Source organism: Phoenix dactylifera, chromosome 5, assembly GCF_009389715.1.
Source record: "Phoenix dactylifera cultivar Barhee BC4 chromosome 5, palm_55x_up_171113_PBpolish2nd_filt_p, whole genome shotgun sequence".
Lineage (NCBI taxonomy): Eukaryota > Viridiplantae > Streptophyta > Magnoliopsida > Arecales > Arecaceae > Phoenix > Phoenix dactylifera.
The window spans coordinates 1,306,191-1,332,797 of NC_052396.1; the positions used below are offsets into that span (position 1 = coordinate 1,306,191).

General features: G+C 38.6%; 1 protein-coding gene across 1 annotated transcript; it reads right to left on the bottom strand.

Annotated features, from left to right (window-relative positions):
• Positions 1-15,205: 15,205 nt before the first annotated feature.
• On the bottom strand, positions 15,206-26,242 carry LOC103703909 (E3 ubiquitin-protein ligase PRT1). Its single transcript, XM_008786960.4, has 8 exons — positions 26,082-26,242; positions 23,455-23,483; positions 23,177-23,356; positions 20,217-20,288; positions 19,935-20,114; positions 19,628-19,828; positions 16,204-16,322; positions 15,206-15,800 (listed from the first exon to the last, which is right to left on the bottom strand). Exons 1-8 carry the CDS (start codon positions 26,198-26,200, stop codon positions 15,489-15,491), a joined length of 1,212 nt encoding a protein of 403 aa, XP_008785182.2. The 5' UTR covers positions 26,201-26,242; the 3' UTR covers positions 15,206-15,488.
• Between the last annotated feature and the right edge of the window lie 365 nt (positions 26,243-26,607).

Below are 26,607 nucleotides of genomic sequence, written 5' to 3' on the forward strand. Positions count from 1 at the left end.
TTTCCACTTGTATTTGTAGTGGGGGACTGACGAGGAGAGGGAGAGAGGCACGTGAACTTTGAATGTATCGTGAGGGAAGATATTTTGGGGAGAGATTGAGTGGTGGCAAGGCTCCTAACAGCCAAGGAGATAAAAGAGAGAACTTCTTTTGCCTCTTTTGATTTTAGGTTTTCCAATATTCACTGCTTGTGGAAATGTGTCATGGGTGAAGGGGAGTGAGCAATTAGAAATCAGCAATCTTCTTATTTTTAAAAATATGATCAAGTGATGGTGGAAGTAACTTTATTTGTGGAGTGATGAAAAGGCTTTGGTAGGTCAAAAGTTGATTGTTTGGATAGATGTCATTATAAGATTTTCTTTTGCTTTACGGTAAAGTAATAGTGATGGAAGAATAAAATAAAAGATAAAATAAATCTTTACGAATATTTTATATTTTTGTTTATTGTACCATTAGAGTTGCTATAGAATAAAATTCTACAAATTTAGTATGAAATTGTTAGAATTTTTAAAAATCAAAATATGGACCCATTTCATGCGCACAAAAAAAATTTATGCAGAAGGATACGGTGTGATGTATGGGGCTGAATGATTATTACGTTAGCAAGTTATAATAAGTAGATTTGAGCAATCTTTCATAAGCATGTAACAAGTATTGTTGATTATTTTTCTTTAGAAATTCACGCACTCAATATATACAGTTTGTGGTTTGTCAACAAAAGATCAAAACTCTTTGAGATTCGTGTAGTTGGCACATGAGAACTATTGATAATCTTGAAGGTGCTAATATTTAAATAATTTATGTATTGATGTTTGATAGCACGACAGTTACACTTTGTAACCTAAGGATTTGGATCTCTTTAAAATCTTAAAAGTATTGAGACTTAGATATTCATGCAGTCAATGACTGATAATTATACTTCATGACCAAAGAGGAAAAATTTATTGAATACCATAAAAGTTCTAATATTCGGATATTTATGTCAAGATAGCCATACTTTGTAATCCAAAGGTCTGAATCTATTTAGTAATCTTAAAAGTGTTGCAATTTAGATATTAATCCAGTAAATGTTTGACACTTGCTAGCTTCTTTAAAATGGAAAGATCGTTTCCTTTTCAAATATTTCATTTCTAGGACCAATTTTGATACACGTCAATCTTAAAAATTTATGTCCTAAGCATGAAGTAAATTAGAGCAAACAAGGCATCTAAGTTTGAAATTTTTTTCCTTATCTCAACATGTTGTTGACTTAGAGAGAGCATTCGAGGATATATGTTTATGTTTTGATATCATAATTAGGGATGGAAAAAATTTGACCTCCTATTTCTATGTACAAGAAAATATTTATCCTAATTCGGCCTAGGGGCAAAGGTTAGATATTTTCCTGTTGTTGCATTAAAATCTCGAAAGACGAATCCTTCATCATGGATGTAGATTTAATTTGCACCTTTGTTGTTGTTGTTGTTGTATTAGATTTTTTTAAAAATCAATTATAAAGATATACCAAGTAATCAATATTTTTATTAATGAATTATTAAAAAATAATAGCAAGAACCGAGTATGTGATCAGATATATAATTTTGTTTGGTTGCAGTATAGCTTGATGCATGATATCTAATAAATTTTGAGCATAAGAATGTCGACGTAAGTTTGAACAAAACTACTCGTCCAAAATTAATTTGATCAAACAGTTTTATTCAGATTAAGAAAGTTAAACTAAAAGGATTTTGTTTTGAAAATAATCCTACTACTTATTTGTGCAATAAACAGGGATAGATTGGGCCAGGATTTTTTCAGGAAACACCCAAACAGATGATAATTCTTGGAAGATGGAAGGATGCTGAAGTCTTGCGTCCATGAAATATTTTTAGTTGGTTTTCTTGATGTGCCAATTTATCGTTATCATGTATTTATCTTCTCACAAAAGATAAAGGCAATTTGCCGAGATTAACATAACGAGACGGAGAGAAATTGGGCAGAGGAGGACATGCGACTTGACCTTCAAGACATTGGATCCTCTTCTCTAATGGACAGGTGGAAAGATACGCTGGGTTTTAGTGCTAGCGGCGGTGGGAGCCTCCCTCTCCCAGTAAGTCTAAAGTTCAAATTTCTTGGCGGAATGAATGCTGGGTTTGGTGACCTCCAGGTTGCGGTCTCCATGGTGCTCTTATATTTACTGGCTCGTTACACTTGCCTTGGATTTATTACTTCTCCTCTCAACATAGATGAATAATCTTATAGACTATGTTAAATGATACTGTAGACCATCCCCCATTTTATTAAGTATGCAATAATGCAAGGGAGGAGTGAGAAAAGGTAATATATATATATATATATATATCATCTATGGACTCTTTGGAGAAGACCATGTCGCCCCACAAGATTTTGGCTACTTTCATACTTATGAGAGGGAGATAGCTATCCAAATTTAAGATATAACTTGTTGAAAATGATCTACATTACAAAGATGCTTAAAAACTAAAATGTTATATATTTTGATAATATCTAATCTATGCATCAAGTCTATAAAAAATGAGCGGTCTTAATTACATTAGAATGGTAAAACATAGAAAGAAATTTTCTTTATACATTACATTTGATTTTATTAGTTTTTGACGATGAAGTCGTAGTAAAGAAAAGTATCATGGTATGAAAACCATCCATTTTGATGTCTATTTAATAATTAAATTAGAGATTATCAAAACATATAAATATTAAGTTTTTAGGTATTTTTGTAATTTAGATCATATTCAGCCGTCTGGATTTTGAATTTAGCTAGGCATCATTGGTTTGAATCCTTAAATCTTTTCTCGAGTATTTAGAGATCTTCGACATATTGGTGCGCCTTGAATAGAATAATTCAAATGGTGCAATTGCTAAGCTATATATAAGTCACTGCTATGTAAGCTTCAAAGGAGCATACGTACACAAAATGGCTAATTTTTTTTCATTATGAGAAAGTTGAGTGCAATTATTGTACAAATTGTAGCTTTCTATTCCATGCAAGGATGTGGAAAGTATAACCGTTTAGTTTAAGCAGAGTTCCCTTGTCCTCTAGGAGACTCTTTTAGATTGATGCTTGTCCTTAAAGGTGGTAGATACACATCATTAGCATGAAGAGAAGGCCATTTAATAAAGACCTTGCTCAAATATCTTATCTTAAACATCTTCAAGCTGCAAGTGTTGAATCATATCTAGCTTGTAAGATGGGGAAGTATGTATCTGGCCTAAACCCTGAAGTGAGGTTAGAAGGACCTCATCAGAGCAATCATGTTTGATGCATTGCTCTACTTGTGTGGCCTAGAGATCACTCTCTTGTACGCCAATTGAAGTCTGACACATCATCATACAAAATTGCATCCTATTTATACGACATACATGAATGAATCCAGTAAAAAGTGACTTTAATTACCGTGCTTCTACTCTCTAATAGCCCATCTTATTCAAATGCAATAATGACATAATGTGTTACTAGAAGGATTCCAGCTCCATGTCCAGAAACTTAACCATTTGGGTGATGAGGGACGACCAGCATTGGTCAAGAAACAATATTCCTAGCTATCCAATAAGTGTGAACTATGAATCAGAAGCGAAGAAACCCTAATTTGGTAGGCCGATTGGGTAATATGAATGCCTTGACTGGTCATCCTCTCTATCTCTTTTCTTCTTGCTCCATTATTTTATTGTGTACAAAGCCCTGTTGACCATATCTTATCCTATTACTTTTCAGATTCTAGTTGTAACTTTCAAGCGAAAGAATAATTGATCGTGACGTCAGCTATTAGATCACATCTTGCACAACTCTCAAAGCAGATATTGCAAGATCAAACGGTCGACATGGCAAAAGAGGATGGATCATTCTTTCATGCGAAAGATACCACCCGAACCTTACTTATATCCTTGACAAATTTTATGCATGTTGGATAAAGGACTCATCATCTTGTTTACCAAAGACAATAATTGGACCCATTTTTCTGACTTCAAGAAGTTCCATTATCTTTATGAAAACGTTGGGCGATTCACATCGCATCAAGATGTCTTTTTCCTCGAGGAAACATTAACATGGCATTGAATCTATCGGCATGGTGGCGAAGACATCAATAACTTGTTATCGATTAAATAATTGTTTGTCGATCTTTCAAGCAATAATGATGGCATGCTTGAAATAAGAAACTCGCATTAAAAGATTTTAACGGAAGGTTTGAAAGCTAGTTTTAGCATAACCGGATCTAATTAGATGCACCTTTTCTTTAATTTTGAGATTTGGGAGTTTGCAGACCCAAATCTAGAGGTATCACCATTTATATCCCGGTTGTGTAATCCCACAGCTTATTTGATGTGGGTGTCTCCAGCCTTCGTCAAATCAGGACGCGTTGTGGAATTTTAAAAGCTCCCCTGCTCGCATATTCAGGGAAACTCATTAAACTCCCTGGCAACCCGTGCACGGAGAGACCTCTTTGGCCCTTCATTTCTCCCCATAAGTTATTTTTGGTCAGAAACACACGCACGCACAGCTCTGTTTCGTCGCATTTATTTCACCAGCAGGCTTTCAACTCCCCTTTATAGTCTCAGCTCTCGAAGTCATCGTCCAAAGACTTTTGCCAAGAATCCTATGTTTTCCAGCCCTGAAAAGAACCATCCATGCGGACTATCTTTGCGTACGTTTATGGAATACAATGAAGAATACCTACCAGTACATCTTTTAAGATCTATGATCATGAAGGGAGAGTCGAGATATACATACAACAACTAGGATCTTTTGCATGGGCCATGCATGCGTGCGTTTGTTTATGGATTACAATGAAGAATATCTAACAGTACATCTTTTAAGGTGAGTTCATGTATACATACAACAACTAGGATCTTGTGCATGGGCTCTATCACAAAATATTGTACATTTTTGAATGACTTTGTGTTCAAAAGATGGATAACCATCAAACAATACACGATATGTATGGCATTGCATGTGTAGAAGAAAAAACTAGGAATCAGTCCAGTTGTTGCTGTCCTATTTTCATGATAATGCCTTTGTATGCATGCAAACTTAATCATGCTTTAGTGTGACATAAAGCTAAAACTCTAGGACATGGGTTGAAATACAACTCCAAAACCTAAATTTGATATATTATTATTCTAATCTAATGCACCTTTTCTCTTAGGCCCATATATACATATATTATTATTATTTTCGCATTTTATGACCATCCACTTATCCGCTGTTTATTTCTACATTAATATAATTAAAGCGAAAAATGAAACGCCAAAGACAAAACCTATTTCCTATCTTTAAGTTCCAAAGATAAGACAAATCCATTTCCTTTTAAAAAATGAAATAAGAATGGTAATTCCCCCGTATTGGCCCCCGGGCCGCTGAGGCAACCGAATTTCCCGCCAAAAGTCCCCCAAAACCCAGTCGGCGCACGTGGCAACTTCCCGCCAACAGCCCGCGCCGCTTTCCGCACTCGTGCGAAACCCCGGGAGTTTCCCTCCAAAACCAAAGTGGGAACGTATCCACCGTCGCGGCGGCCCGCGGCCGAAAGGGCGAAAACCCTAAACCCTAACCCTAGTTCACGTGGCATAAGAAATAGAGGAGTGAATAGATTAATTGGTGGCGCGAGTTCCATCGCCATTCACCTCGAGTTCGTTGGGCCCTGCCCGCCGTACAAGTTGGCCGATGACGACGAGCCATTTGGCCGATCGTGCATGGCCCTTTCAAAAGTCCCGGTGGATTCCCTCCCTCCGAACCAATACTCGACAAATCATTGGGGTGGCGGGGTCCCGAACTCGCCTGCATCGCCTTTGTTAAGTCTTTTTGCAAGACAAAAAACATATGCTGGAACTGCGTTTGTTGTTGGGTTTATCCACTGATCTGAAACAAAATTTAGTATTTATTTTTTTCATTGATTTATGAGGTCAGTCATTCATAGAATCAATCTAATTTCAATTAAAAATATTTTTTCTTCAAATCAGCACTACAACAAAAATAAGATATTCCGACTTTTGTGCCCCGATGCAAAAAAAAAAGCGTCGACAATTTTATGAGTACGCCAAAATTTGCCGATACTTTTTAATAGCATCGGTATGAATGAAACTAAGACGACACTTTTAGCGTCGTCTAAACCAAATTTATAACATGACGTTTCTAAGCATTGTCGAAGGCCAAAAAAAAAAATAGCAGACGACGCTTAAAAGCGTCGTCAGAATCCTACTTACTAACTCACCACTTATTACTATTTTTTTTCTTAAACACTAAGTTAAGACGATGCTTTTAAGCATCGTCGGATGCCTTTTGGGCTATACAACAGTTGCAGACGACGCTTGAACATGTCGTCGAACACCGGACGACGCTTAAACACCCCACTCCACCACACTTTTCCCTCCAAAACCCACCCTATAAAATGCCAGGCAATGAAACCCTAGCCATAGTGGCCTCCAGCCACCTCAGCAGCCCGACGCTCCTCCGAAAAGTCACTTTCGTCTCTTCCCCCAACTTCTTCTCTATTTTGAATCCTCCCTCGATCAATTCTGCTGTAGCTCCAACTTCTTATCTTTAATGACGCTTTAAAGCATTGGTATAAAAAAATTCTACTCCCACCTACCCAACATTTTTGCGACGTTATTGAAAGCGTTGGCACCAAAATACTGATGCTTATAGACGTTGATATAGGTTTTAAAAAGCGTCGAAAAAAGCTATTTTTTTTTGTAGTGCAGTGGCCGCCTCTCCAACAAAACCAGCACCAAGTCTCAACTCTTAGCAAACTCAGGGATAACAGGTGTGCAATGCAGCTGTGAATCATAGAGGGTTTTGGATGGCTGGATGTGGAAATTTATCTAGTGCTAGCAACTACTACTTTTGGGATGTGGACAAGCAATTGTGAGGTCATTGCTAGACTTGTTTATTATTTGCACATACCATTAAATGTATTTGTTTAGTCTCCAAGTTAGGAAGCTGAATAAGAGTGGTTTGACATGGAGAAATGCTTCTCGATGCCATCTTTCTAGATTGATATGGTTAGGTATCTATCACTATAAAACTCAGAGATCATCAATTTACTCTGTTGGGCCAGGTGAAGTTGGAATTCTTGAAAACGACTTTTTCTTCTCCAGAAACACCTAAATTTGTTTCCCATTCAAGTGAGGAATCAAGCCATGCATCTTACATCATGCAGTATAATCAAAATTCTATTCTAATAGAGTTCTTTGTATGAACATTGCATACCAATGAAAGAAGGATCTTATTTTTTTTAAAAAAAATAAAAACATAAAACAACATTTGCCCTATAGAGAGAGAGAGAGAGAGAGAACAATACATGATATGATACTTTAATGATGGAACAATAATACAACATTAAATAAGAACCAAAATGCTGATGAAAATTAAAGCTATTGAAAAATATATTTATTTTTAATCAAAATTCAAGTAAGATTTTTTAATTTTCCGTTCTAGCCCTTGAAGAACAAAATGGATATTCATGCAATTATGGTCTAAAATAGGACATTTTCCATCCCATTCCATGCTATTCAAAAAAATGAACTTTGTGGGCCGCATGTTAGGAAATTTTCGTTGCGAACACTTTTCATCAATTTACAGAAAAGCTTGCCCCCCCCTCTCTCTCTCTCTCTCTCTCTCTCTCTCTCTCTCTCTCTCTCAAAAACACGCGCGCACAAAAAAAATATTTTAATTTTTTTTAAGCATTCATTTATCTTAACTTTTTTCTCTCCACATTATCACCAACCACAAAAAAGATAGCAGGGTTTGGCCATCATGGATTTAAGATTTGGTCCCCTTTTTGTGATGTGCCATGTATGATGTTTGTTCTTAGGTTGTGTTTTCTCTACTTTTTTTTGTTGAACCAAAGTGGATGTTCCATGATCTCGGGTTGGATGCATTTAGTGGGTCAGGTTTAATTTTTAGGTGCATGCAGTGCATGCCCACTTACATATTTCACAAAAAGCCAGCATTGGGTTCTTTGTTTGGATGATAGACATGGCCCACTTTGCTATCTTCAATTTAGTGCGCCTTCCACTGGACCGCCAACCAACGTACCATCCCTACAGGAGCGATGTGGGATAAGGGCAACGGGACAGCTTACGTGGGCATATCCAGAATCTTTTCAAATTAAAATAAAAGGAGAAACTATTCATCTGAATCCAGCTAAGTTTGCAAGGGCTGCCAACTGGCATTTGCCTGTCCCCTCTAATGTTTTTTTTTTTTTTGTCTCTCTCTCTCTCTCTCTCTCTTCTTTTTGCTCCTTAAAATTTAATCATAGCAATATAGCGTGGACCTCACATCCTCCTACAAAGTATAAATGTATAGATTTCAATGTGTTTTTCTGGGAGGATCCCCTCTAATGACCTTAATCTAATCTTTTTTTGGAGCTCATTCATGACTTTCTAATGCTCTCGACATATCTATGCCAAGTTTATTATTCTCTTCTTGCCACCTTTATTTATGGCTCAAAATTAATATTCAAATATACTTCAGTAACTTAAAAAAAAAAAATGTAGTGATGAGGCTGAGGGTATCCTCCGAACCCCAGAGCATAGTCCCCATCGGGCTTAAACAGCGGAAGCAACTACTTCTCTTCAGAGATATTGTCCGCTTGGGGGGGTTTATAGTCTCTTCCCCACGCATGGTTTTGCCCCACAAAAGGCACCTCTGAAGAGAAAGGGTTAGGCCCCCTCCATTTAAGAAACAGACCTCTCCGCTATCTAGTCAATGTGGGACTAAGTTCGGACCATTTATTCGTACAACATGTAGCTTAGACAATCACTCAACTGATGTGTTGAATTCCCATCATGCTTCTTGTATTTGCATTGTGAAGGAATGGTAGAAGGCCATTCATTCTATGTCCTACATAGCCTCCCCAACGGAGGGGTCTGTGCCGGGGTCAAGGGCTCTTAACAAAAGCACCATTGATGAGGCCGAGGGTATCTCCCGAATCCCAGAGCTCAGTCCCCACCGGGCTCAGACAGCGGAAACGACTGCTTCTCCTGAGATGTATTGTCCGCTTTGGGAGGGTTTCATAGTCTCATCCCCACGCACGGTTTTGCCCCACAAAAAGCTTCAACGTCACCCGAGAGCGTCGAAAGCCATGGAAGGCCTTAATCCTGCCTGATTGGTAGTACTCATAAGGTTCACATCTGAAGAGAAAGAGGTAGCCCCTCTCCATTTAAGGAACAGATCTCTCCGCTATCTAGTCAATGTGGGACTAAGTTCGGACCATTTATTCGTACAACATGTAGCTTAGACAATCACTCAACTGATGTGTTGAATTCCCATCATGCTTCTTGTATTTGCATTGTGAAGGAATGGTAGAAGGCCATTCATTCTATGTCCTACATAATTTTTTTTTCCAAAAAATACTAAAATTTTATTCTTAAGTAAAAGCTATTTTTCCATCCCTTTCTTTTGAAAACTCTAACCAAATATAAGGCATCCATTTTCTCATTGACCCCACTTTCTTCTCTCCTTTTCATGTGAACCAAATAAGTCCTAACTTACCATAACATTGCTCAATTGATATCATGGATTTCAAGAAAAGGAAGAACTTGCGTCCATACAAGAATATAAACCTGCATGTTGAGATGTTCCAGTTTAGAAACAACTCATGGATACCGGACATTATTCATATAGGAAATACTTACCACGTATATTGGAAATACTTACCACATATATCCTAGTCTTTTGAGCTGCTACACTTCTATTTACTCTTTGTAGCTTGATTCTTTTCTTCACCCATTTTCTGGTATAATTGGAGCATGAGAACTCGTCACGAGCATCATAAGCAAATTCTATGGCAACGCTTTCTTTCAAGCAAAATATTTTTTATGCACTATAGCTAGGTATTGTAACAACATAGGACCTTATCCAAAAAGACTAGTTGGAAACCAAATGTTTATGCAACGGGCAAAGAGCAGGGCTATCTTCTTACCAAAAGAGGTAGGAATTCGAAGAAAAAAACCATTGTAGAACCCGTTTAGATGGAGACCAGCACCAGGAGATGATCACCCTGGACTTGCTACTCTGCAAACAGTAGAGACTTATAAATATCCAATAGAAATAAGAGATGTTCACAGTGGAATTTTTACTTATGCATCATCCATGGACACAAGTTCTACGTAAACAATCCATAATTACAAGGCAAAAGCCCTTGACGTCTTATGCCATCTGTTGGATTTTAGTAGCTGATGCCTCATCAATTTACATGGCCTCCGTACTTACTCATTCTTAAAATATATATCATATCTAATTTGGTTCTTGTGCTGAGGAAAAGCAATAAGAAAAAACCAAAAAGGTAGGAGGAGCATGCTTATCGAACATTTTAGAGGAAAAAATTTAATTAGGTGAGGCATTAAAGCTATTCATGTTTCCTCTTATATGCTTTACAAGAGAAAATTTTTTAAAAAAATAAACATAAATATAAGGTCTGCATGTTGTTGCTTCAGTTTGCGAATAACTATGCATCATGAAACCCTATTTAAACTTTTAAATTATTTGTGAAATATTTGAGGAAAATAAAAACATAATTTGTAGGAAAATAAAAACATAAAAAAGAAAGAAAAAGAAGATTCCTCATGTATTTTTTTTGTGTCCTCTCGTGCTCCCTTCATTCTCTTGATGAGGTGGATGGAGCCTGTCTTCTCCTCTTTTCTATAAAAGGAAAAGAAAAAAGAAGATATTGCCACCATTATCAATGAACTTAACAGATTCCATGTTTGTTCTCCAGTGGCTAAATATGTCAAGCAGCTGAACTTGCATGCAACTAGATTTGCATCCACTGCAGTGACATCAAAGTGCATGCAGCTCTAATAATATCGAAGTTTAGCTTTCAGAGGACAGAGATTTTAACAAGCAAGATAATTATGGAAGTCTGACTACACTTAAAAAAATAGACGACTAACGTTATTTGGAAGATATGTCGAGAGAAAATATGCGATTAAAAATTAAGTTAAAGTAGAAGGATATTCTGCAGAAGATACCAGATTACGGGAACAACTTCCCCAGTTCACTCATCAGAGGAAGCAGAAGCAGTGTCCTACCTAATGCAGCTATGAAAACTGCTGACTTCCACAATTTCCAATCACATTCCTGCAGAATATGGCCATCAAATGCCCATAAAGATTCTTGAGAAGCAGCAAAGGAATCTCCAAAGCAACCACTTTCCAATGAACTCTCAGGGACGCGTGAGGTCATCTGCTACCCTGCGAAAGAAAGAGATGAAGGCCGAGTCCCTTTCAAGGGGGTCAGAGAAGGAACAGTAAGCCATGGATGGAACCAAAAAAACCATATATTCTTGCTTGGTTGTCCCTTGGGACACGGTGGAATGTATTATTGGGAGAGGACTTCACCACTTGGATTCTCATGCATGGAAAGAATATTGAGCTGCTTTGGATGGCATCCAAACCATAGTTAGTATTACAACTCAACTCAGAATTGCACTTAAAAAGATCATATTATTTGGATTTCTTGATCCTATATAAATATCCAAAATTTACCTAATGAGTAATCAATGCGGGACTAAACACATGTCCATACGCGCCATTACATACTCTTCCAGTTTAAGTCCTAGCATCCTCGTCGGGCTAAGTATTCAAATTCATTCAAATCCAATTACAAACAATACGATTAGCTTATGGTCAGCTCAAATATACTCATGTTTATACCAAGATTTATTTGTGACAAGAAGGTATTATTTGGCTTGTTTGATTCTGTATAAATATTCAAGATTTACTCAGTGAATAATCGATATGAATAATTGATGTGGGACTAAATATATGGATGTACGATTATGATACTTGGAGCAAATTCTGGCGATATCTGCATCTCTCTCTCTCTCTGAGCACTGGTATCGCTATGTTGACCATTTTATGTGTTGTACGGCCAAATTGGTGGTGCACTTCGAAGTTTTCATGACCCCATAGATGGAGTGTTTGCTACAATCTTTTAGCTTCATAAATAGCCAAGTGAACTCGCTTTATCAGGCAGGGAATGTGCCACAAAGTGACATCCCAAACTTGCATTTAGATGGTGAGCACATAATTTTGTGCTTGGGTTAGCTCCACAATGAAGTGCGAGAAAGAGAGAGAGGTTCCCAGTTGGCATTTTAGATTCATCCTAACAAAATTTAATACGAAGGACTAATCCACAGTTTTATCCAGAATGTCTCCTGCTCCAAACATGAAACTTGAAGTCTTCTTTCCGATCCAATGAAAGCTTGGGAGGGAGTCTCCCCTCTCCATTAAAGCAAAACAAATAATAAAAAAAGAATCTGAAAGTCTTTTTGCTTCACATTTATGAATGTAAAAGCCAAAACCTTTCCCATTTCTACTTTAAAGTGGAGTTTACTGATAGTTTTGATATTGCTTTGGCAAGTATGTTAAAAGGGAACAATTTCTACCCAGCTCGGCCAACCATGTCCAAACTCTCCTCCTGAAGTAAGATGAATTGGGGGAGGATTTTCATTAATAGACTTGAGCCTGAATTACCCAATACAATCTGATTGTAAATGCTATTTGGCCTCCAAACTCTAGGCACCATGGGTTGGAGGAACTATTAAAAACCTAACTCTTAGACCCCTAAGATATATAGTTGTAATAATGTGATCGATCATAGACTAATCAAGACTTGGTTTGAGTAATCAAAGATATTGTAGGAGTTATGGTTACAAAAAGAAAAAAAAACAGCACAAAAAGAGCAGTGGAGCGGCAAGGACATTCAAGATTGGTGTTTTTCTCCTCCTCCTCCCCTTTCTCTCTCTCTCTCTCTCTCTCTCTCTCTCTCTCTCTCTCCCTCCCTCCCTCACACACACACACGCACCTTAATTAAAAGCCCACTCTAGATCCCCTCTATTTGACCTTATTTCGCTTTTATTCTTTAACATATACGACTGAAAAATAAAGCCATAAATGGATTGCCAAATTCAGTACAGATTCATGTAAAGCATATGTGTTGGATTTACATTTGTCATGTACCAAAATTTTCCGGGCCGACCAAAATCCGACACAACCTAAACCCAATCTGACCAACTTAATGCCACCCCTAATTAATATATTTGTGTTGCCGCTCTTTTTAAGCACATCCAATGCGTAATGGATTCGGGCTCAGGTTTAAGCTGTCCATTATTGCTTAGCGATTGACAAGCCCGTAATCACATTTGGAAGCTTTGTGATGGCAGTAAAGGACCAAGGACCCATCAACCAAGCAAGTGGCCTTCGTCAATTCCAGGTACGTAGTTTTTTTTTTTTTTAATTTTATTTTATGGTACATCGGTTGCTCACACTAATTTCACGTGAGCACAACCAGCTAAATCCATAAAAAGAAGACTACATAGTGGTGGAGAGACAGAAGCGTGCCGAGTCCAGAGGATCCTTCTAAAATATTAGGCAATTAACAGCTCTGTTTGCCTTCCGAAATACATGCGTGGCTCGAAAAACACAACACTCCCTCAGTATTAGGTGGATGTCGCCTAGAACAAGGTGCTCTGCCTCCCCCCGCCCCCTTCAGTATGCACTCAATCACCGCAGCTGAGTCCCCCTCAAGGATGATACACCCAGCCTTTCGCATAGGAGAGTCCTTTCCACGCAGCCTTGAGCTCTGCCCCAAAAGCAGAAGCCTCAAAAGTATGTCGCTCCCCCGCAGCAATCAACTTGGAGGCCTGGTCCCTGATCACGAATGTCACTCCAGCACTATCATAGTTAGTGGGCAGATTACTATCGAAATTCATCTTGAGATGGCCAGAAGGTGGAGGCTGCCAAGACACAAGGACATGTCTGGGTGCAACACTAGTAGAGAAGGGGTCCCAGATGTTTCTAGCCATCCTAGATGAATCAAGCTTGGCTGCCTCAGTGACTTCCACAGCTTGGCGGAGAGCTCTTTCCACAACTGTCCTCAGGAGAGCTTTTCCGTTCTCGAAGACTCTGTTGTTTCTGTCCAACCAGATGAGGTAAGCCAAATAGACGGCATCAATACCCTACCCAACAGTGCTCGGTGACCGTATGGCAGACCTCACATGCCGAAGAAGATCCGCAGTTGACATCGCAGGCCTCGGTCGAGGAAACGAAGCCCTTCTCCAGACCTATGCTGCTCGTGGGCACCGAGCAGACTCTACCGAGTCCAGGCAGTCTACACATCTGAAAAATCTTGATTCCCCTCCTAGCTAGTAAGCTCCTGGTTGGCAAAGAATCCTTGGCCACCTTCCAAGTGAACAGAGCCACTCGGGGGTGGACCTGCATTCTCTAGATCCAACCACCATCAAATCGCCTGAAAGTCTTGCCACCTATTGCCGCCTGTAAGTCAACTAAACGCACTCTGGCTCTCCTTGTGGCCGTCCAAATCTGCATGTCTAATGCTGCTCCCTAGGGTAGTGGGATAGCAAGGATCCTCTTAGTGCCTCTTTAATCAGCATCTCATCCCACCGGCCCTCTTCGGGGATGAGCAGGTCATTGACTCTGAAACCAGCCATCCTTGTCGCGCAACCAACGTCGGCGTCCGGCTAAGCGGTAGCTCCGACACCCATTTGTCCTATAGGACATCAATGGATTGTCCATCACCGGCCGCCCACCTGACCACCGGTAGCACTGACGGGGCGTGAGAATAGACCTCCCTCCAAATAAAAGAGCAATGGCGTCCACGGAAATCCGCCGTCGTCATGTGTGCTCCATACTTGGCCCTCAATAAGGCACTCCACATGTTGTCCGACTCCATGACAAACCTAGTGGTGCGTCTCGCAGCTAGTACCTCCCACCTCGCCATCAGAGACTGAACCCCCAATCCGCCGTCTATCACATGTATGTAGTTTTCATGGCAGAACTTTACCTCTTTTATCATGGTAATGCCTTTTTCTTTTTTTTCCTTTTTTTTAATTCTACTTGCATTTAAGCTGATACAAGTCGGGCATAAAGTTGCAGATTATATGAGAGAAAAAGAAACATGCAATCCTGTTAATAAAGTTTAGGGGTAGAGATGTTTTCTGATAAAAATATGGAGCTGCATTTTTCATGGCATGAAGAAAGACTCCATGATACATAGTGGATGAGGGACAATGGGGTGCAACAAAAATTTACAAATCACAATAACGGAAAAGAATGATCCACATTGATCATATTATTGCAGTAGCTGTTTCAAGTTTTTCATCGGCGAGATTTCAAATTTCCACCATCAAGAAGATTTGAACAAGGCACAGATATTCATCATGATACTGAAAGTAGCAGGAAATAAAAAATTTGTTTGGTAATGTGCAATAATTATTTGACAATGAAAAAGTAAATGTGTATTTGAATAATCAAACAACTGAAATCAATGTCATCATTTTCCGACAGAAACAACTGAAGCTAAAATTAATAAAGCAACAGAAAAATGATTAACAACTCCAATGCTGATGCCAGGCAATCCTTGTTATTTCTTTACAACCTGATCGTGGCTTCTGGTCCTAATTATACTTGGTGAACATGATATATAACTTTCTCATGCTGAAAATTGACTTTTCTTCTATAAGATTTGATCCTCATTCAGATTTCCTTCTGGTACATGATCATGATCTTCATGGTCTTGTTGATCATCATCAGGGAGATCAGCTTCGGCAACATCTTGTTGAGGGTCCTCCTCTGGCATGGCCCTGAACAACAATATCTTATATAGCAACAGTGTGTCATCAAGTTCGAACTTGTGGTCAGGTGTGTGCTGCTGATTGAATCTGCCAGGGAGTTTAGAGCTAGTATTATAGCATGCTTCACACAGGTCAAAGCCAATTGTCTCTCTGCAGTCTTGACATTTGTACCTCTTTCCAATTATGGGATACATCTGAAAATGAAATAATAGTTAAAAATTGCTGTTCAACTCCTTCATGAAAGAACCAAGCAATTAGTTGCGCAATGATGCAGGGAGGAAACATTTGACCATATCTCTAAAGTAGCTTTGCTCCAGTTATTTTTTAAAAGAACTTACAATTTTCTCAAAAAAAAGTTTATCACTTCTAATAATGGTAGAATGTAGAGCCTGCAGAATAGTTTGTAACTTTCCTAGAGCAGAATAAAAAGTGCAGGCTCATCAGAAGAGCAGTGTTAGTTAACAAGACACGAATCAGAAGCTTTATTTCCCTTTAAATTATAAATGTCACCAGAAGTTTGCTTTTGTACTATGAAATTCAAGTGGCTAAAATTAAAAATTAAAATTCGCAACAAGGTTGTAGCATCAATAAACATACCCCACATGAATCACAGCCAACTCCAACATGGACACTTGACAAGTCTTCAGGTAGGCATAGGTGATCGTCTGGGACATTACAAGATGATTTGGAACTTTGCTTCTCTGTATGCAAAACACCTACAAAGAATGCATACCACTCACTGTTAATTATTCATAACAGAGACCACCGATATCACATTCCCCCTGCTCATATATAAAATCATCCACAGATATGGTGCACGCATGTTGATATGTCAAAAAAGAAAAGAAAAGAAAAGAAAGTGATGGAAGACAAATTCAACCAGACAGAGTAAATGCCACAATTCTTGCAACCATAAGAAAACTTAAAAAAAAAAAAACTTCAACTTTGATTCCAATGATCATTACCACAGTTACACAATTGGAAATATTAAAAAGAATAGAGCTAATGTCTTGACCGTTACAGTAATAAATAGAGAAAGACACTAGTGGATTTTGCTCATCAAGCAGAGGTATTCAGAAGGTTATGCATACAAATAACTGATATTAAGATGGTAAGAGTATTCTGAAACAGATAGGCTATTTTTTCACTTTGCTGACAGAGGCAATTACGGAAACCAAATGATCTAAAAAATTGAAAACCCACAAATAATAGTAGAATAACAATGATCCATGCATTTCAAAATTCAAAGTCGAGCATTTGGACAGTGTTTCAGTAGGTATTTGAAGACTAGAAATTTTCCAACTGACCCATCCCTATTCACGTGCTACTTTATTTCATGCAACTCTTGTTTTCTGAGAAATAATTGAGGGCATTTGAGCGTCCCACTAGAAAGCCAGCTATCAGTGGTGTAAAATGGGCTGGGCTGAGGACTGTAGTCCAGATATTTAATCTTTACAAGCTGGACCTCAAGCTTAGCTTATTCAAAAATGTGGAAATGCTAGACTTGGAAACTAGCTCATGGCCATCCTACTGTTAAAACTTCCTTTTCAAGGTTCTCACTCAGTCATGGGCCCCACATCTCACTTATAAGCTATGCTACCTCCATCCTTCTACTTGGCTAAGGTACATTGTTCGACTAATGCCCACAACCTCCTCTGGGGACTGCCTATTGGAAAAATCTCTTGCATTCTTCTAAATGAAAGGGTTGATTCATGTTCTTCTACTTGGCTAAGGTACCATTGTTGGATCATGCCAACCACCTCCTCTTGGTCAAATCTCTTGCATTCTTCTAAATGAAGGTGTTGATTCATAAAAAGGAGTCTCTGGTTCTTAGATGCCAAATCTCAAAGAATTTCAGCACCTTGTTATGTTCTTCTGCTACTTTTAACCCACTAAATTACTAAAGGCATTTCAAGGGATGCTAAGAACATGATCTTCTGCATTGGTGGTCTTGATTATTTTTCATTTTGATGGATCAAATTAATGAACTACTGAACTAGATGATATCAAGAGAGGCCTCAAATGCCAGAACACATATAACACATACCTTCAATCAAGTGGAAGAACCCTGCAGAATTAGATGCGCACTTAATTCTTAAAAGGAAAAAAAAGACTAATAGAGGAACATAAATACATAAAGTGACCAAAAGGAAGGAGCAAGTGAAAGACAAAGATGAACAACCAATCAATGAAAGAATAACAAGGGGAAATGGTTTAGTTGATTTAGTCACATAACTCTTATTTATTCAATAAATAGTAGGGTCAATGCCCAAATGGCCAAAATACTCTCACAAGGTTGATTGAGCACAATAAATTGGTATAGTACATATCAATAGGTTCAAAATCCACACATCGACAACAATTATAGAATTCCCAATGAATATAATCTCAATAGCTAATGCAAGACAGTCTAGGATTTTCGCAACCATCCTTCAAGATGAAGCTTGCATATGGAAATCTCAGACTTGGAAGAACATGCAAAAATTTGTGCTGCAAAACTTCTTATAATCATATTAGCTCACTGATGCTTTAAATTGGACAAATTTGCCAAATGTTTGTTAATATTCAATCTTCTCACAGATGAAGCAAAAATCAGCATAACATTTTCGTTCTTTTCAATGGATAACAAATTCCTAATTATACATACTGCTGCCAAGCTCAGTTGTCACAGTATAACTTTAGTGACCTTTCAACTACAACGTACTTTTGCTAAATGAGATTTCAACCGCAGGAATTTACATAATATGTGAGCCATTACTTGATACTTCCGCACTGAACACTGACACAACGCTATGACATGTACTCTTCCCCATGATTCAGTTTCCTAGGAGAATGTGCAATAGCACATGGTTGATAGGCAGCAACTAGGTCAGTAAAACAGTGATTGAACCCAGACCTGAATCATTTTGACCCAGTTGAACCTGATTTTTCAAATTGGTGGATCAGGACCAGCGCTAACAATCATCCCAGATTAATCAGGGTTAGGTCCAAACCACATCTTTTTTCTACCTGACCTGGCCCAACCTGACTAATGCATCATATGTATATAGAGCTGATCTGACACTAGCTGACCCAACCCAACCTGTGTATTTAGTAAAATGTAACCTTAGAAATATAATAGGCATAGGAATTGTTGCATTCCCAATCCCATGAACTCCTCTCCAGCTCTCTCCCTCTTCCCTTCCTCTCCCCATTCTCCTCAACCATCCCTGCATCCCCACCCACAGCCGCACCTAAAGCAAACTATTCGCTGCCTCCATCTTTCTCCACCAATCTAACAATAGTGTTGTTGCCTGAGGAGCAAGGAGAGTGGTCTTTAGTTGGTTCCTTTGTTGACACACCTCATAATTTTGGTTTCCATGAACTACTGTTCTAAGTATTTTCAACATACCCTTCTCTGTGAGCACTCATGATACATAAATTGCGCTCATGCATGACCTAGGACTGTTGTTTCCCATCTAGTTTAGAACAGTATTTCCTTTATTGTGTTCTTTTATTGGTGCTTTCCTATATTTTGCTAAAGTTAACTTAAAATCAATGTTTTACACTATAATGCTCTCTAAACTTGATACAAGATAGTTAAGAAATGCTACGACACATCAATTATACTTGAACGATGACTAGTTGTTCTTGTTTTTTAACCTTTCTCTTGTTTACTTTTTTGCCTATTTCATTCTTTTTTAATTTTTGAACTTCTGAGCTATGGGTTGAAATTAAGTTCAAAAGCAGAACTCATGAAATTGTCAAAACATTTTATTTTTGGACTGGAACTCAAATCACATTCAAATTTTCAAAACTTTGTCTATACTTTTATTGACACAAGCAAACCTAATTCATGGCTGTTTTGCTTGACAAATTAGTTCATGGCAAGCAAGAGCTTATGCAAGTGCTGTAGAAGTAGTGAGACCAGTCCATAATTTAGTATATCAAATGCTGTCATGCTGATCTGTGACCAAAATTTAAAGCAGATATCATGCAAGCTATATAAACAGCAATTTGAAATATAGTGATGGAGAATTACTAGATGATGGATCCCCATGTCTATGTTCAACTTTTAGCAGTACGCTTTCTCTTCTCATTGCATACTCTCTAGGAAATTGTTCTTCCAAGAAATGATCCAGATCCAAGCAAATATTTGGAAATTCTCCAGGATGCAGACTTTGACACACTTGACATTTAAGAGGATCGCCAACTACGCTAGACAGGCAAGATTCGCAAAATACTGTATCGTAAGAAAAAGGAAACAAGAGTTAGATTTCTTTTTAAATTCAATCAAGTGGCCAAATTAACAGAAATCCATCATGCCTAATTACAGCTCCAGAACTCACCATGCCCACAATTGAGAACAACAGGTTGATACAGCAGTTCCTTGCAAAGAGAACATAGTACGTCGTTCATGGAAATTTGTTTGCAAATTCCATTCTCAAGTCTATTTTCTGGAAAAGTAAGTTCTTTTGAAGCTTCACTTTTGTTGGCTTTAAGACTGTCATTATTTTTTAAAATCTCGCCTAAGGTACCAGAGTTATTACAGTCAGTACAAGTCATGCTATACTGGCACATGAAATCAAATGACTGAAGAAAATGCCACAAAGCTGAGATTCTATTCTTACCAGAATGAACCCTCTCAGAGATTAAGTGATCTACAAACTGAGGTGAGTATATGTCCATACGTTCTTCTTCCTCTAAAACATACCATTACGGAAGGTTAGTCCATGTAAACGATATAGCTAGATGCATTAGTAAAATTGCATTAAGAAAAATCAAAGTGAAAGCAATCATGGTGTTAAAGCAAGGGCTGCAAATTTCAAGGGTAGAAAAATCTATTATGATGGAGATGACAGATTGTCTCATGATGCATCGGAGGGCCATGGGACTTAGGATTTGCCTAGATTTAATTTTAGTTAGATTGTTGTTTCTTCTTTTTATTTGTTTTTACTTTTAGTGGGTTATCTTGGAACAGAGGGCTGAGATTAACAGATCTTAGATCTTATTTGATGTCTTGATGGGCCCAATTACAGTACTGAATATTGTTCATGGTACTGTTCATGCTACAATAAACATGAACAGTAACTGATGCTTTGTGAAGGGTACTTTAGGGAGTATGAAGTGTAGTTAGGTTTTCTTTCTATTTAAATAGAGAGTTGTGTTCATAATCAAGTTTTATGCAGAAGATGAATGGAATATCAGTTTTCTTTTCTCTCTCCTATGGTTGATGCTGCAGAACAAGCGCAAGCCTTGCAACCTTTGGTGTGATTCCTAGGCCTCTGGAGTGAGTTTGGTTCCATCCTTTTCTTTGTCTTCGAATCATTCTTGTGTTTTTTATGTGTCTTCTTATTTTTTTCTTTATTTTTCTACAAATACTTCGGTTTCTATTACAAATATTGATTCTCGAACATTTTTCTTTGATTCCTAACTAGCATTCCATTAAACCTAAACCCCTGCTGCAGAATTGAGGTGTTCAGCAGCTCCTTTCGACATTTTATTCCTTTGAATTTAGATCATAGTTCACCAGTTGATCCCCAGTTTCATGCTATTTAGAATTATTATGACATTCATTATCAATTTTGAGCTGAAATTCCAACACCATAGTTAAGATTTATTTAAAACTAAGGTCTAAGCTTGAAATTCCAGAAACCTTTTATAGTAGTCTTCCTGTCTTAAACCATAACAGATCCTCTACCATAGACTGTCCTACATCACTTTATCACCGGACTACCGTAAAAGACTAATTAACATGGACAAAAATCAAATGCAATAACTCGGAAGAAATGACAGGCTCATAAAAGACACCTGAAAAAGGCATCAAGACTAAGAGGAATAAATCTTACATAGTGTTGTAGTCTTGAAGCTTCAGGTTGCATCTCATTAATATTTGCATGGTAGACTCACCAGTTAGGTTATCATACCCCTCGTACATTTGTACATGTGGGGGCTGATTCCCTAATGGACAGGCATGCTTTATATTCATTTTATCTCTCAAGTTGTTATGGTCTCAAAGCCCATCCAGAGTGGCCTCTGAAAGCATCAAGATGGCATATTGTATGATTGGCAAAAAAATTTATGTTGTTCAATAATTAAACTGGCAGAGACCTGACCATTATCTTTTTTCCCATGTCCATGCTGGAAATTTTGTACCAAAGGTTATGGGAGATTGCTCTGGCTCTGGACTTGGGTGAGCTTCCCTAGAGCTCCAGCAGATTGGAATCGAATTATACGAGTTTTCAAGATCTTCGCAGCAAAATTAGACCGGTGCTTTTTCATTATCTGTTCAGGGAACAATGGAGGAAATGTTTATAACTAGAGTCTCTTTTAATCCAATTTTGTCACCAATTGGACAAAGGACATCCCTAGGCAAAGTTGCTTTACAATTTCTAGACCAGGCTACAAAGGACATACCTCACAGTTTTAAGTTCAAAATCTCATGAGTTTAGTAACAAACATGTAAAGTCGGGACAAGAACAGGATTTTATATGTACACTGCAGTTTTTCTCAAAAACTGATATTCACATATTCTGTGCATAAAATGGTCTACATTCTATCTGATCTATGTACGCATTAGGCACATGCAAAAGCATGTGATGCTGCAAAGAGGAGTATGAACTATGAACAGTTTAGGTTAGCATATGTACAGATATCATGACGGTCCATTGGTTGATAGTAATATATTACCTTTATGACTGTTTTATATCAACAGTATTTGGAGAGTAACTAAGATCCTTCCATGCATTTTCGGATTCTAGAGGTGCATTTTCCCAAATGGAAGTGCATTAAGAGTGGAAGTAGATGGTTCAGAAGTTAAATAGGAAACTATAAGTACTTAAGTTTGAGTCAAATATTAGTGCATATGTGCTTATACATTTTATATTGGATGTACCATTCTCTGTTTCAAGATAATTTGTAGTTCATAAATCAGTGCAGTGTAGCATCTCCAACTTCCAGTTTTGACATGTTCATATTCTCTGATTCAAGATAATTTTGGAGTTCACAAGTTAGTCCATGTAGCATCTCCCACTTCCATTCTTGGCATTGCTCCCAAAAGCTAAATTTTGAATCAAGCAGCCATGTCTGATTTGATAAAAGAGTAGCAAGGGTGCCCAACATAAGTTAAAAACAACAATAATGATGAATGTTTGATTCTGGTATTTCATATACTTAGTTTTGTCTGCAATGTATTTTCAGACAGCAATCACTCCTTTAGTTTAGATCCATGCTTCTTGGTAACATAAAAAAGAATAACAGTAGTAGGCAAATTGTAAGTATTTACACAACACTATAGCCTTTGTCTAGCAAAGAACAGAGCAGCGAGAATGAGATAATAAATATATACCACTAGACTAGGAGAGATAAACACTTATCTGGAATAGGTTAACTTTTGCATTTGTGTGAGAATGTAAATATATACCACTAGTTCCATTTGAAAGTAAAATAATAAAATAATGTGAAATACCACTGAATATGCACACATATGTGTGTGTGCATGCACGCATGCAAACATGTGTGTATATACATGCATATATATGATACACATAATATATATATAATATGAATTATAATCATGACAGAAACTCACCTAGCACTTCCTTTTCCCTTCTTTTATAGGCCGCAGGTTCAAGTTTTAGGAGCAAGAAGTGGAGTAATTGGCAGATACTAGGAAAGTGCTTATACGGTTGCCTACATAGAGCACAATATGATGCTCGCGAGCCGTGCATAGCTTTATGCACACACCAAAAGCAAGAAATATGACCACAAGCTGCAATTGGAGAAGAACATTAGGATAATGACAGCGATGATGATGATAACAATAGTAATGGAACTAAAAATTTTATAATTATATTGATGCATTCTTACCAAGAACAATGGGTTTGTAGAGGAGATCCCTACAACAACCAAACAAATCAAAATTAGATGAATAGCAGATCAAACAGAGAAAAGCATTGTTGGATAGGGAGGAGGAAAGGGTAAAATGCCATTAATAGATGAAAAACAAAATTTAGTGTTTCCTTGAAGAAAATAAGCAGGAAGAAAGATACTCAAAGACAGACTATGTATGACTTCCACTAAACCACAGAATACAAAGTTAAGAAATGAATCTTCTCATGACTTAATGTACTGCCTGAGTTGTCATAATTGATGTTTCACTAAGAAGTCCAAAGACCACCAACACCAATTTTTCCTCACACTGTCATTGGCCACCATGTTTGCCATTTAAACCAACAACCAACCCCAACCATCCTCCCAACTCTACTTTCTTCTTCACACTTCTTTTTCACCTTTCTCCACGTATTCTGAATCAACTTGTCTGGTTTTCTTTATGTAAGTCCCATCCTCTTCAATCTCCATTCCTCTCCCATGATTTAATTTTCTCTCAAGAGCTGTTTGGAGACTTGTAGTTGAAGTTGTGCTACAACTCAAGTGACATTGCAACTTAAATAACGATAGTTGACATACAATGAAGTTGGAGAAGAGTTTGGGGAAAAGAGAGGCCTCTTTGATAGACATTTTATCGAGCATCTTGTGAATGGGATGCAGGTCGGAGTACTCGTACATGGAGATAAGGTTGCCCTGTAAGAAGAGATCAACATCAAAGCCACCGGTGATAAGGGCTTGGGCATGGACCTAGATGCCCGTGAGGAGGGAGTGGGCGACATTGCAAGCCTTTAGGGGTGGGGGGCAGAGATGGTGAAGGAGGATGGCTGAGGGGGTGGGCGCGGAGGAGGAGGAGGAGGAGATAGAGTGGAGGAAGGTGGTGCGGTGAAGTTTGAAGCAGAAGAGGCGGTTGTGTGCCTCCTGGAGGTGATGGGGATCAACTGCAGTATTAAGGGCACCGACGAGGAGAGACTTGAGAGTGAGGCAGGGGAGGAGAGGGGAAGGGAAGGAGGAGAACGAGAAGAGGCTTGTTGTGGTGATGTTTAAGGAGGAGGAAGTGGCCATGGGCCTCCCTGTGGTGGCCATGCCGGCAGCAACACCGGGTAGCAGCCAAGAGTGACTCGAGAGCGAGGTAGGGAGGAGATGGGAAGGGAAGGAGGAGGATGAAAGAATTTTTAAAAAAATTAAGATACCTCCTCGAGCGGATGCGACTTGTCCCGCAACCATTTTGACTACAAATCTACCTATTGCAAGATAGCCCTAAGTTGCAGCCCAATGAACTCAAATTATAGTGTAATTTGAGCTACAAGATCCAAATAAGTGGGCTAGCCTGCACCTGTAACTTGAGTTGCCTGTAGCTCCACTTGCAGGACTCCAAACAACCCCTCAGCTTTTCTTAAATACTTCTAACCATCTAGTGCCTAGCCTACACATTGCAGGGATATTCCTTCATGATCAAAGTTTTGCATATGCAAAACTTGAGTGGTCATGAAAGATTTGTTTTGAAACATGCACAAGAATGCCTGCACTTGAATCCTATATGTAGTTGGATCATTCGGATCTACCTGCCTATGAATACAACAATCTCTAGGAAACATATTTTGCCTATAATACTTAATACGGAACCTCAAAAGCAATTTGCAACAAACTTACAAATCTGGAAAATTCCTCTCCAGCATTTAAAGAAAAAGAATCCTGCCCTCCACCATCCACAAGCCTACTTCAACAAATCATTAGGGTCCTCTTCCTTTAAGAATTTGATTCCACAAATACCATCTGTAAGTCTATTGCTAGGAATCCTTAACAATCCTATCTCGATCTCCTATTATCAAAACAGCAAAATAATGCATGGTTGCAACCTGCCATGCTAGCCAGCAAATCTTTTGGTTCAGTTAAGTAGTTATCACTGTATGAAATTATAATTTGTAAAACTTTAAATTTGTTGTTCCATAACATTCCGCTCTTTTAAATATTAAGACATGGGACGGGACCATAATAATACAATCATCTACACAATATCACCAAATTATGATATACCGACACAAGGTGCGGCATCGCCCAGCTAAGATGTAGACAAGCCTCCAAAATATTTGCAGCTTCATGGTCACGGACTTGAATCTAGCTTACTCGGGGGAAAAAGGTACCGAATGGATCTCCTTTAGCACTTTGCAGTGGCGCCAATTCATTACAAGGCCACCAGCAATCTAAGTGTATTGTGATCTAATGACCTCGCGGTCCCAGACAACTCTTTATCGAGAATTTAGCAATAAAAGAATTAACCCGGCCCAAGAATCAAGAAATTGAGGATGTTAACGCGCTTCATCTCGGGAGAGCACAAGGGGTTTGGAATTTCCTTCGTCCAAGCACCTTCCCGATCCATCACACGGAAAGTGATCTACCACGGCAATATTCAATTCTTAGGACACGATTTTAAAGATAAAATCCAAAACCCACGCTGTTGTCATGGTACAAACATTGATTCGGCACAAGATTCGACCCAAAACGCACCAAATTTGAAAGGGCTAAAAAGATGATTCGAGAAGGAATAGGAGAAAAGGGAGATGACATTGGGGCATCGGAAGCGGAGGAGGAGGAGGACGGAAACTTACAGGCAGACGCAGCACTGAAAGAAGGAGTTGGAGAAGTCCTCGATGAGGGTTCCATCTCCTGACGAGCTCGCGGAGGGAGAAGAGGAGTTCATGGCTTCTTCTGCCTCGGCGCCAGCCATTCTTCTTGGATGAACGCCGAGGAGGAGGGCCGACCAAACCTTATATGATTACGCAAAGAATAATAAAAATAAAAAGAAAGGAATGGAGCACGTGCTGTGAGGGCCTGGTCCAATTGACCGGCCCGCTCATTTCGATTGACTTGTGGGCCGGCCCGAAGTGGCCCGCCCAATCATCCGCATGCACCGCATGACAAATCGGGAGATGACTCCGGTGGAAAGTCTCCTCCTTCTCTAATTCCGATCCCGATCACGATCAGAACAGTGGCGTTTCAAGCCAATCCGAACATCAAAAAGTTCAGAATTTTGCCTATTTAAGATTCCTCATCGTAGGTCTAGATTTCTCGTCATTGATTTCAAGCTTCCTTCTCAAGATCTTCCTCCGTCTTCTGCCGAGCCTAGCCGAACCG